The following is a 13,025-nucleotide window of genomic DNA, read 5'->3' as shown; positions in this document are numbered from 1 at the left end:
TATACTTTAAAAGATGCTGTACAATTTGTATTATACTTATTATAATTGATAATAATGATAATTATAATTATTATTGTAATTTTTATAATAAAAATAATAATAATAATAGTAATTATTATTATCATTATTATTATTATTATTAATGATAATATTACTTTTTTTTAATTATTATTTTTTTTGAAAACAGAATTCCAATTACAACTATTTTTCTGACATCACTTAAAATAACAAATCCCAGATTATCGGCTTATTTTAATCTACTAGAAGTAAAAGTTGAGACAGAGCCTTACTTTACCTTTGTGTGATCATTTATGTCTTGTATTCCTCCACTTCACACCTGTGAATCTAACAGCAGTCAGCCTCACCTGTGTTAATGTTTTCATGTTTACTGAGAAATCATTCAACAGACAGGCAAAGGCTTCAATATTTTAAGTTATAATTTCACTTTTTACAGTGTAGGATAAAAAAAGGCATTAAACACTTATATGTCAGAGAAGATTTAACATTCTGAAGAAAAGTTTGATCCAGCAGGTATCGGACAATCAGTGTTTTTGTTGCCTGACAGTTCATCTGTACATCATAATTAATCAGCATTTCTCTTCATCCTCCACTGCTTCAAGGTGAAGATGATCTCGGTCCACTTCCTCTTGCTCATCCCTCTGGGCCTTCAGTTGACCTATGACCTCATGTCCGACCTGGAGGTCGACCACAGCCGTCTGAACCAGCCGCAGACGGGATTCTCTGAGGCAGCGTCTCAGCTTGGCTCGGCGGTTCTGAAACCAAATCTGTGACACAGACGGAGAGGACAAAACGTCAGTCAGGGGAAATGTGAGACATTTGAATGTCCTCTCAGATTAAATGTAAAAATCAAAGTTTGGATCTAAAGAGGGAGCTGACTGAACCTGTATCCGGTCCTCATCCAGGTCCAACCTCCCTGCCAGCTGCTCCCTCAGCTGGATCCCAGGATAACAGTTCATCTGGAACACGGACTCCAGGACTTTCACCTATACCACACAAACACACACACACACACACACACACACACACACAGGGCTTTAGTTTTAGATAAAATCTCCTTCAACTTGAATATTTGGTCCCAGGATCTAACGACTGACTGACTGAGTGGTTACCTGGCTGTTGGTGAAGGCCGTGCGTGGTCGGCGTCCGATGTACCAATTTGACGTTGGCCTGGTGGAGTGCAGCTGCTGAGTTTGATGATGATGATGATGAAGATGAGAAAGGTGACAGTTTTGGTGTTTTGAACACAGACTGTTTCCTCTGTTCTCCTCCTCGGCTTCAATCTCTGGATTCATGAATAAAAAGAAAAAGAGTAAAAAAAACATAAAGCCTCGTTATTCTGAAATAAACCCACAAACTGTTGATCTACGACCTGGTGCATTCTACTTATTTCAAAGTCAATCATTTTGACTTCCTCAGTGCTTTATTTACATTCTCATTTTAAATTGTATTATGCCTTTTTTATTTTTAAATCCAGACTTCTTTTGATGATACTATTTAAATCTTTTATTTCTCTTCTACCTTTTCATATTTTGTTTTGTTTTATTTGAACATGCGCAAATATATAAACAGAACAAAGCACATTCTTAAACAAAAGTACAACAGCCGAGGAACCAAACGAAATTGTCATTTGCATGTTCCAAAAGAGTGAGCGAAAGTCAAAACGTATCTAGTTCCACCCCTTTTCCTCACATTAATAATCAATAATTTAATTTACACACTTCAAAATAATAAAACAAGACTTAAGCTAATAACTGCTGAGGCAAAATACACTAAATACTGATAACATAATAGAGAAAATTTTTCATAAATAAACATTTGATAAAGTACAAAAACTGTTCATTGGACATTTGATTTATTTCATCATTCAGACATTTCCAAAGTTTAACTCCATGAACCAACACATGAAAACTTTTTCTTGTGGTCTCGCTTTCACATTTTTAAAATAAAACAATCCCCTTAGATTATATTTTTCCTCCCTTGGACAAAACCTGACCTGAATATTTGCTGGTGGTTGACTATGTCTTGAACATGATTTGTGCCGTTTGATATTGTATTCAATCAAGTAATTTTAACAGTTTCAATTGAAGGAACAGTGAATGTGTCCTACAACCTGCTCTGTTAATGACCCTAACTGCTCTTTTTGTGATATGAATAAAGATTGTAGCGAATATTTCACATATTTGTTTAAGCTGACTCCGAGAAGAGTGAAAAAAAAGGTTTCTTCTCTTATCTTCTGTGCTTTTAGTGATAAATGATCATTATGAAAGCTGTGACCAAAGAAAAAAAGAGTCGGTGAAACCTGAAAGTAGACTTTCCCCTCTTTTACTTCCTCCAGTCTTTTTAAAGTTTTCCCAGACCGGTAGTCTCTTTATCGATCTAGCCTACAGAAAGATAGAAGTCATGACTGCATGTATTAAGAGTGTTAATCCACAATGTATTAAATTAAATTAAATTAAATTAAATTAAATTAAATTAAATTAAATTAAATTATAGTAAATTATAGTTAATGTTTTGTATTATATTATATTATATTATATTATATTATATTATATTATATTATATTATATTATATTATAATATATTATATTATATTATATTGTTTTTTATTGCATTATATATTATATTATATTTTTTATATTATATTTTATTATATTTTATTTTTTGGAAGCCTTTTTTTTTTTTTTTTTTTTTTTATCTTTATGAATATGTAGGCTAGGCCCAGATTAGCATCCTGCTTCAGCCTGTACCTTCTCAGTCTCTACTCAACACAAGAATTTTGGTTTGTTAAAAAAGTCTGTCTTGAGAAAAATACTGTATTATGTATAAAGACTGAATAAATCCTACTATCCTATCCTAAAAAAAAAAAAAAAAGAGGCTTGAACTCTACGACTCTCTTTGAAACATGTGACCTAAGAGACAAACCAAATGGATGGAAACCGACAAACTGGGCATGCTCAGTGCTTTTTACATTTAATTTGGACCAGGTAGCATCAATGACCTGAGAGGTTCAGCCTTAATCTGAGGCCAATCGAAGCTTGAATTGACTTTAAACTTTGTAAAAACATGAAACACACAGTTTAAACCCTACTGACAGTTTCACAGAAGTTTCAGAAAGCGTTGGCCCCTCACCTGTCCAGGGTCGGTGCAGTTTCAGGCAGCTCGTCGGTCTCTCCACCTCCAAACCCAGAATCCTTTCGATGGAAAACGCCGGCCTTCTCTGTGCTGTTACAGACGCCATCACCACTAGTTTATAAACTTTCCTGAGAGGTGAGAGCTCCAAGTGTAGGAAATAAAGACCTGAAATAACCCAAAGTTACTCAGTCCAACAGGCCCAGAAACCAGATTTCTTGATGAAGCTTCCTCTGACCTGTGGACTAAAGTCAACAGAGCAGGTGAGCGGAGGGTAAATACGTGAAGCAGCAGGAAGACAAACCGCTGCCTGCTGGTTTAAATGGGAGAGGAGGATTTACACTGGCCACCAATTAGAGCCAAGAAGTGATTTTTCCATGAGAATGAGATTCCCTGAGGCTGCATACAACAGATAATCTCTGCTCTGTGTGTGTGATGGAGTGTGTGTGTGTGTTACTGAGGGAACTGAAAGTTTCTGAGTTTACAAACTAAGAGTTGACAAACTTTGCTGCAGACAAAAACAGTTTTTCCCTCATGCCGTCTGCTGTCAGCGTGAGATTAGGTGGAGCTCCTTTTGAAAAATGGTCACCAGCCGCACAGAAAAACAAACAGTAATTGCTCTTTTCTTCTGGATTACCAAAGTAGAAAATCAGTTTCATTTCCACGTTAAAAAACCCCTCCTCTGGCTGCTGTGGCATGACTCATTTTAATCTAATAATCATAATAAAAATGATAATGACTGCGCTGAGGAGCGCTAATGCTATTAGGCTAATCTGTGTGTGTTGTGATGCAGATGAAGCTGGTGGTGTGTGAATGCAGGATGGAGCAGCAGGGAGGAGCAGGGAGGAGGAGGAAGCTTTTCAGGAGCAGATTAGCTCCTAATGAGAGTGTGAAGCAGCTTTAAACCAACAGCACACTTTGTTTATTTAACCTGGAATACAGAGAGGATGCACAGAGAGGTGTGACGGCTGCAGGACGACAGGAAGTTCATCTCAACTTAATCGTGATCCTGGGAAACAGACGCCGTCACTTTCTTTCAGGCTGACAGGAGATCACCATCATGTCATCATTCCCATCTTTGGCCTTTTACACTCACACAACACATCCAAGTTAACATGAAATACTCTTAAAAAAGGGAAAACACCTTAAGGTACCAATAAAAGTGTTTGAATTTGTCATGTGACCCTCTGGAGGTCATACAGAATCACTTTTTGCAGACTTTCTTGCGAGGCCCAACTTGACCAATTTCCCTCCTCAAAACTGTCTTTGGGTTTACAAACTTTTCAAAAACAAACTGGTCATTAAGTTTTGTTTTGGACCTCTACAGTTTTCACCAAGAGATAAATTTGATGTTAGTTTTAGTAAAGTTCAGACAAAACTGTCAGCTCTGGTCTACTCACGTGAACTTTGTGAGCCTTCTTCACAGAGCACAGGCTCAGATCCTCCACACAATTTTCCCACAATGACAAGTTTCTCTCCTGAAAGCCAGAGAAGTGACGTCTTTTGTTAAATAGGTCATGTAAATTTGGATAAAATATGTTCAGATTTCTTGATCCATTCATTTCAATGGGCTGTTCCTCAATTGTACAGTGTTGCCTCCAGGAAAATCTTATAAAAAAGAGCCATTTTCAAAGTTTTTGTACTTTTTATGGCATACATTGTTAACTGTTGAGGTCATCAGGTATTATCCATGTGTTTTTCAAAAAAAAAATGTGTAGAAGCATAAAAAAATAACTATTTTTTTGCCTGATTTAGTTTTCTGCCATGAACGACTTGATTCTATCACAACTTTTTTGGGTGCCGATTTAACTTAAATTGCAATTCTTCAGTATTTCCAATTTTTACTTTGCTTTTGTTTTAAACACCAGACCATGAGAAAAAGTTAACTGATGATGTCTACAGACTATCAGGAGCCATATTTTCCCATAAAACACACATCACATCGGTCAGAGAGAAACGTTTTGCTCCCTGCTGGAGAAAAGTGGAAACTTAAAATCCAGTTTATAAACAAAGACAGAAATGAATTTAAATTTGAAAAAAAAAAATGATATTGCCAAAAGAAAAATCCCAAAATATCATATAACCATTTTTTCTCCCACCCCTAGTATCCATATTATGCTAATCAGTTGTACAATAATGAGGGGGTCCATGGAACAATGTCTCACCTAAAAGGGGTCCATGGTCTGAAAAGGTTTGAGAAACCCTGCTCTGAACCAGGGGAAATTCAGGAGGAGTTACAGCAGCAATCAAGAAAACAAAAGTAAGAAAGTGTATAGAAAGTGTAAAAAGCTCCATAAGAAAATAGATGCTGACAGCTTGTCCATCATTGTCCAGTCAGCCAGCCTCCACCTCCACAGGGTCCAGGACTGAGAGTCTCTGTCTCCTGGATCCTGTCTGCTCACAGCAGGTGAAGCTCTTCACATGTGGCCTTGGTGTCTGCTGTTAGCTCTGTTAGCCATGTCTTTGAATAGCATGATGCTACTCTGCCCTCTGGTATTCCCTCTGTTGCTGGGTTAGCACAGCTAGCTCGTCCATCTTATTGGAGATAGATCTTACGTTCCCAATAACGATGGATGGAAGGACAGGTCCATGTCGTCACTTCTTAGCTCACACCTGAGAACCAGCACGTCGTCCTCACCTCCTTCTCCTCACCTTGTGGGAAGCATCTGGCCTCGCACCAGTTAGCATTGACATGCTACAGGCTGCTAAAAGCTGATTTCACATGTAAACAATGCAGCCATGGTTACATGTAGGATCTCCAGACAAACACAGGAGAACGTCTTTTAACAAAATGTCTAAAAAACAAGCACCAAAGTGCAGAAAGATTGTGCTAAAGTGAAAACTTTTGGGGTCACCAGCTGACCTTTACCCACTGTGAGCCGTGAGAGACCGGATCTGTCAGGATGAAAACACACTTGACCATCCTGGGTGGTCACGCACACAAAAAGTATTTTATCAGTTTGAGGCATGAGAAAGACGCTTCCTTTCAGAGATCTGTACATCTATGATCTGTTTTAAGACTGTCAGCTGCCCCCTACTGGCAGTCTGAAAGAATACAGGTTTGTGACACTCCAGCTTTTAAAATGCAAAAGTCTCAGGAGTTAAAATTTAACCCTGCTTTTCTCACATCTACAATCCTTCATATGCTGTGCCTCAAATTTTGAGAAATCATCAAAAAAGATTCAAACATTAAAGGGAGAGGACATTTGTGAGCTGGTTATGACACACACCTGACAGGTGAGTCTGTCCTTTAATGATTAAAGGCAGCTGACAATGACTTCATCAGAAAGTTTGTTGATTGACGACTTTATTGAATATTTACATGACAGGTGTGGATGCAGGTGAACAGAGGTGGTCGCAGCCTTTAAAGCTGAGTATGAGACACCCCCCTTTAAAACAAGACAAAGCCCCACACAGACAGTTTCCTTTAAGATAATTTATTTGTACAGTAAAACAGAAGTTCAGAGGCTGCTTGGAGGAGAGGACAGGAAGGACGTACATGAACTCTGTGGTTATCTTACAAAGAGGGACCATCAATCAACGCATCGGTTCATTGAAACAAAGTTTCTGATACGAGATGTCAAGACGCAGACTGCTCACGGCGATGTCTCAAAGCAGATAAAACAAACAGACTTTGTGAAGGCTGCGTTCAAGGACGCCACAACTCTCTGACACACACGTCACACGATGCGCTGCAGCACGCCGGCGGCTAAAAGAAAGGCATTTCTCTGTAGGAAGGAACATAGAATATATACTCTTTAACTCTACCCCTGTTTCAGAAAGGCATGTCAGTCAGCTGTTTGTCTGTGTGGTCTCTGTGAGCCGAGGGTTGTGGGGTTGTTGAACGCGCCCCCTTCTGGTAGGTTTTAAGCCCAGGTAGGGGTGCGCTCGTTTCCGTTTACTTGGGAGGCTTGTAAGCGATCTTCCTGCTCTTCAGCACGGACCACCTGTGTCTCTTCATGTAGTAGATCAGAGGGACGAGGATGGCCGAGCCCATCAGCAGCTGGAGAGAGAAAAACAAGTCTGTTAAGATCGATCTCACCAAAAATCCTTCAAATCCAAACCCCGATGACTCTTAACTCAGAAAACCCTCAAAACAGCTTTCATCACCTCAGAAACTGGATTTAAACATTAACCTGCAGACATGTGACTAAGACCCAAACCTCACAACCAGCTTTGTGGAAGGATCTCCACCTTTCCTGCCTGTAACTCAACTTTTCCTGTCAAGAGTTAAAAAAAATAATCCATAAACAAGTGTTGAAGACACACAGCTGTAATAAGTTCAGACAGTAAGGGAAATTAAAACTGGCCTAACAGGGTTCCTACAGCTTAAGGCAAGTTAAATCTAAGACTTTTTAAGACCATTAGAAAGTAAATTTCAGACCAAATTCACGACATCACACATCAGTTAGATAGTTAACTAATAGAGTCCCAGCTGCAACCACATTAATGTTTGTTGGTTTTGCTGTTGTGATTGTGTGATGTTACCCCAAGAGTTACTCTGTTAAGTAGTTGAAAGTTAAGAAAAAGAAATATTTTTAGTATTTATTTTGAGATTTGGGACTGTTAACAATCATACTAACATGACATTTTTAAGGCTATTTTAAGACCTTGTTTTAGATTCATGAATTCAATGCCTTTAAGACTTTTTAAGGATCCCTGGGAACCCTGCCTGAACATATTTGTTTCACATTTTCTCCAAAAGTACTGTGTCTTTAAAAAATGAATGTGCGCTCACTCTGTGATGTTATTGGTAAATTACAAATAACAAAAGTGATTTAAATCAGTATTTCTTAAATTGTGGTTCGTGGACCACTAGCAGTCTGCCATGACTGTAAATAGATCATATATTTGAGGGACGTTTCACAAAAAAAAAAGAAAGAAAGAAAGAAAGAAAGAAAGAAAGAAAGAAAGAAAGAAAGAAAGAAAGAAAGAAAGAAAGAAAAAGGAAAGAAAGAAAAAAGAAAGAAAATTTCCCTGGGGCTTACAAAACTTTCCTGAAACCTTCCTCCTTGACAAACCATCTTGCTAACATAATTTCATTTACAAGCCCACTGATAAAATCCTACCTTCCTGTATTTTAAGAAGGCGACAATAAAAAGAAAATAGAAAGAGGAGGAAACCTCTGACACAGGCGAGAAAAAGGTGCAACAGCGAGATGATGTAGCTGCAGTGAGCGCTGTTGACTAGCAGTAGAAGTGCTAGTGCTAGTTTGCTTTAAACTTTCAATCAGTATGTGACATGAAAAGTTCACTTCCAAAGTGAAATGAAAAAAAAAACATAGTGAGTCCATACAATCTGGATTTTTTTGGACTGGAAACAAAGAGGATCCTAAACCACACCGTGTTCGTGCTACAAATCGTTAGTTAGCAAGGATATGAAACCTGATAACTAAAGAATACATCAGTCCATCTGGACTTTTTTTCCAGGGCTCTGGCTTGGTGGTCTGTTTTGAGGGTGTCAAGTGGTCTTTGGTCTGAAACAATCGGATAAACACTGATTTAAATGATACTAAACTCTATTTTAGTTTGATAAATTAGCATAAAGCTGCTTTGGTTTCATCTCAAAGTATCTGAAAATAGTGGCAAATAGCATTTGAATCTAAGCATGCAACTGTTAATGGGATTACTGTTGTTTTGATTTTAGAATATACATACATTTTTAAGAGCTGTACATTCAGAAAACATGTTCATCTTAAAATCGAGATACAGAAACTAGGGTCTGTTCTTTCCATAAAGATTTCTCTAGGGATAAATTTGACTCTGTACCTTAAGTCCCATGCGTTTGCGCTGGTCGTGCTCTGGCTCTGCAGCCCACCTCAGGAAAGTACACACATCCTTAGCAACCTGGCTCATGGTGGCAGGAGTTCCTGTGGAGACAAAGTCACAACACACATCAGCAAAAGTGTGAGACGACCACAACAACCTGAGGAGCTCAAGGTGACAGATGATGGCCTCGTACACCTGCAGAGGTGAAGACATGAATCTTTCCTCACCATCATCATACTCCAGGATCTCGTTGTAGATGGGCGGGGCCATGCCGATGGCCTGTCCAGGGAAATACGGGTTATAGTACAACCCCTCTCTGACCTGCACTCCTGCTGGGGGCTCACAGTATCCTGTCAGCAGGCTGAACACGTAGTCCTCTCCTCCGTGTCTGAGGGGGACACAACAAGTCAAAACCTGAGCATCCTCAAAACGTGATGTTTCCACGACAAGCTGTGTTTGTTTTCCATTACCTGGCATTGACGATGTAGCTGAGGTCTGGAGGCAGAGCTCCGTTGTTGGCGACCCTGGCGGCCTCAGGGTTGGCGTAGGGCTTTGGGAAGTAGTCTGAGAGCTTTCCTGGCCGAGTGAACATCTCTCCACTCTCATCAGGACCGTCCACGACCTCCACCTGAGCAGGACACACACATCATTTAACCCACACACCTTAAACTAGAGGGGACACAGCTCAGCAGTGCCATCTACTGTTCAGATTAAATAATGAAAGTCTCACCTCCTCAGCGATGGCTTTGACCTCAGCCTCTGTGTGCGACACTCCCACCAGGTTTCTGAAGGCCAGGTACTCCATACTGTGACAGGCTGAGCACACCTGCTTATACACCTGGTACCCACGACGAATGCTGCACAGACGGAGATGGAGAGAAAAGAGGGTCAGGGTTTCCTCTCAGGTGGAAATGACGTCAAACAAAAAGAAAACAGTGAATAAAAGTAGCATGTGTGTGTCTGTTCTTCCCACCTGGCGTGATCCAGCGAGGACAGGGGCCCAGCGTGGCTCCAGGGGTAGTTAGGGGGGTGAAGCTCCAGGTCTGAAGCTTTGACGGACTGGTGCAGCATCAGAGCCAGCCCCGCCCCACCAGCTGTGATCACACCAATGGTCGACAGGGCGACTTTCTTACTCCTTGACAGGCTGGCCATCGACATGTTGGCCTACGCAGAAACAACAAAACGGAAAAGTAGAGGAGATTATTCCAGAACAACAACCAGGATGTCCTGTTTCCAACCCCAAATGTCCAGTTCAAGCTTATCTGGACATTTTTTGAAGTTACTCTTTTGCAGCATTTTGACTTTTTAGGGACAGGAAATGTAGGAGGCAGAGAGCGGGGGATGATTTGCAGCAAATGGTCAAAGTTGGGGGTGGGGGGTCAAAGCAGACTGACCCAACAAGAACAACAGCCTCTGTAAGCTAATCTTGGTGCATTTCTAACTGATCTGGGATCTGGGATCTGTTATGTCCACCCTCCATCAACCATTTCAAAAGCTGAAGAGTTGCTGCACCAGAGCAACAAATTCATTGATTTTAAAGTTGAAATGAAGACCCTTCAGAGATCTAAATCGAAAAAGATGACAGAAGAGGTGGCTGAATTTAGAGTTTGGGATGTTCTGCTTATCTCTGTAGTTTAAGCGTAGGATTTTGCCTTCTCCTGAAGCCTCTAGATCCCCAGTTTACTTTTTAAAACAGTACTAAGTGGATAAATTATTTGTTTATGTCACTAAATATCGAGGTTAAACACAAATTTTACACCAGTCTGAATAGAAACTTGGTTTAAATGTGTGTTAACAACAATGCTGGGTTTACTTTAAAGCTGTCTGCATTGAAATGGTAACGATTCAAATTGGACTGTAGGCCAAAGACACAGACGGGGACAATGATGTTAAAAACAACTTTCAAGTACATCTTGCTTCAATCAAAATAGTATACTCCTAAATAACTTTCAGTCTATTTAATTTCCCTGCACATTTATCGCACCTTTTCAATCTTATGAAACTGTCCTTCAGGGGTGCTTCTGTAACCGGGCAGGAGGTATCACATGACAGCATCCCTGCTTCACAGTCCACACAAACACCAGCCTTAATGTCCTGTGATGCACTCAGTGATAGTGTCTGCGCACACTGGATGAGAGACTAACTAGTTTAAAGAGTGATTTTTTTCAAAGACACTTATCTAAGTTGCTGCCCCAAAATCTGAATAACATCAGTTGAAACGTCACCGTACATTAAAAGGTCACTTATGGGAGATCAGTTGTACATTAAACAACATCTGATATCAATAAACTAATGAAAAGGGTCATTACGCTTCACTTGTAAACAGATAAAAACATGACACGTGGCTTAAAGCAGGTTTTGACCTCACTAAAAGTAAAATATAACAGCACTTTAAGGCAAAATGTAAAGCAATAACCAGCTTATGACGTCAACGGAAGTCCTTACAGTCCTTGAAAAGCTAACTCGATAGCAGGCTACAGGATCTGTATCTCAAACCGCCGCTCCTCTTTGGCGACAAACACCGAATCAAAAGCAACACATGCAACAATTTATGACAGAGTGCAGTGTCATTTACATTTTATTCAATACTTGTGTCTGTGAGTTTATTGAAGGGGCTTGAGCTGCCGGTTTGCCGGGTGCTTCACACGGCATCATGAGTCAAAGCTAACCGGCTAGCATTTCTGGCACAGGTTTGGCACTAGACTTAAAGATATCCGGAGTGAGTGTTGTAACAAGTAATAACACATATCTCACGTAGCAGTTTAAGAATAACGTAATACACTGAAAGGCAATGCCACAGTCTTTCCAGGTGTAGTAAAAATGTGTGAGAACACGAGTGACCTTGCCTCACCCCATTGACTGAGACCAGGCTAATATTAGCTGAATGCTAAGACACTAAAAACACATATGAGACGTCAAAATATCAACAAATAAACACCACGTTAATGTTTTTCGATATAAAAGTAATAAATCGACTAACCGTCTGGGTCTTGATAGTCTTCGATGTGCCAAGGAGAGCCCTACCGCTCCCCGATAGCACCACGACTCGTAACGCCGCCATCTTCTTCTGAACTCCTCTGAGCTAACTGCCTGCACGAGCGTGAAGCTAGACTTGGAGGGCTTCCGGTCGGAACCTTCAAAATAAAACCAGACACTGTAAAGTACAATGCATTGTATTCAAATGAGACTCCGGTATCGTTTCTCAAAGTAAAGCCAAAAAGACAAATATTTAAAAAAAAAATGTAAGTTAGAAAAACTAATACACAACACAACGCACTGCAACACCCTTTTACGTTATAAAAGCTTATCCAAATTCACTCTAATTCACTTTATGGACGAACTGCAGAAAAAATAGAATTTTTCATTACAGTTCGTGGTTTTTATAACAACGTCAGGTTAAGCTAGTATGTGTTCTCCTGAGATGTGAAATCAAGTTAAAAGGAATTGTACATTTACTACTGCTGACCATTAAACTATTCGTCACAGAAGGGCTCCTTTTATATGAACAGAATTAGGTAAATATGGGGTTTGGCTACAGAAAGTACTTGATTTTAGAAATAATTCCAGTATCATATCTTTTTACTTTTAAAGATTTCTAGACACAAATATTGTCAAAGGAAGAATTAGAATCGAGAGGTTTTTTTTATTTTAATTTCTTTTTGTTTGCTTGTTTTTGAAGATACATTTACGCATATGAGAATTTTTTTTTTCTTTGTCTTAGAAAAATTTTAATATGAAAGATCTGCAAAGCTTTCGGTCTCGTGCGAATCCTCTTTGTAGCATCGAGCCTTTTTCTCTTATTTTGAAAGTTAGTCATTTCACGTGCCAACACTTCCAACGTCTCTACTCTGGTTTTCGCTAGCTTGACGATAAACTTACACAACTTACATTTACACAACCCATTTTTTTTCCTTGTTTTGTAATATATTATAAAACAATACTAAAAAACAATAACTAACACCATTATTGATCGACGCGCTGTCATTTTAAAAGCACTCTTCGTGTTTTATCATGTTAAATGTGATTTTTGTGACGTTTAGTCTCCATCCAGTGGCTGCTCCGTGGCTATGCAAAACATTTGACCTACATCAGGTAATTTCTTCCAGA

The 13,025-nt window shown here is 39.4% G+C and overlaps 2 protein-coding genes across 2 annotated transcripts; both read right to left on the bottom strand.

The window, feature by feature from the left end:
• Positions 1–587: 587 nt before the first annotated feature.
• On the bottom strand, positions 588–3,259 carry LOC141789564 (homeobox expressed in ES cells 1-like). The gene is made up of 4 exons (XM_074669046.1): positions 3,151–3,259; positions 1,131–1,303; positions 903–1,004; positions 588–785 (listed from the first exon to the last, which is right to left on the bottom strand). Exons 1-4 carry the CDS (start codon positions 3,257–3,259, stop codon positions 588–590), a joined length of 582 nt encoding a protein of 193 aa, XP_074525147.1.
• Positions 3,260–6,571: 3,312 nt separating this feature from the next.
• Positions 6,572–12,041, bottom strand: cyc1 (cytochrome c-1). The gene is made up of 7 exons (XM_074673127.1): positions 11,899–12,041; positions 9,892–10,082; positions 9,649–9,775; positions 9,389–9,546; positions 9,146–9,306; positions 8,919–9,019; positions 6,572–7,153 (listed from the first exon to the last, which is right to left on the bottom strand). The coding sequence occupies exons 1-7, from the start codon at positions 11,977–11,979 to the stop codon at positions 7,049–7,051; spliced, it is 924 nt and encodes a 307-aa protein (XP_074529228.1). The 5' UTR covers positions 11,980–12,041; the 3' UTR covers positions 6,572–7,048.
• Between the last annotated feature and the right edge of the window lie 984 nt (positions 12,042–13,025).

This window comes from Halichoeres trimaculatus, unplaced genomic scaffold (genome assembly GCF_033239565.1).
Source record: "Halichoeres trimaculatus isolate MK-OKI-2021-1 unplaced genomic scaffold, fHalTri1.1 fHalTri1_scaffold_1, whole genome shotgun sequence".
Lineage (NCBI taxonomy): Eukaryota > Metazoa > Chordata > Actinopteri > Labriformes > Labridae > Halichoeres > Halichoeres trimaculatus.
Note: the sequence above shows the minus strand (reverse complement) of the source record. Positions and strands in the feature narration are given on the sequence as shown.

Bases quoted from the DNA above. Each gene is read 5' to 3' on its own strand.
- LOC141789564 (XM_074669046.1), bottom strand. From the start codon at position 3,259: ATGGCGTCTGTAACAGCACAGAGAAGGCCGGCGTTTTCCATCGAAAGG. The intron at 1,304-3,150 runs GTGAGGGGCCAA...TCATGAATCCAG, and splicing joins ACTGCACCGACCCTGGACAG to AGATTGAAGCCGAGGAGGAG. The intron at 1,005-1,130 runs GTAACCACTCAG...TGTGTGGTATAG, and splicing joins CGGCCTTCACCAACAGCCAG to GTGAAAGTCCTGGAGTCCGT.
- cyc1 (XM_074673127.1), bottom strand. From the start codon at position 11,979: ATGGCGGCGTTACGAGTCGTGGTGCTATCGGGGAGCGGTAGGGCTCTC. The intron at 9,020-9,145 runs GTGAGGAAAGAT...TTGTCTCCACAG, and splicing joins GATCCTGGAGTATGATGATG to GAACTCCTGCCACCATGAGC. The intron at 7,154-8,918 runs GTACAGAGTCAA...TTCTCTCTCCAG, and splicing joins GCAAACGCATGGGACTTAAG to CTGCTGATGGGCTCGGCCAT.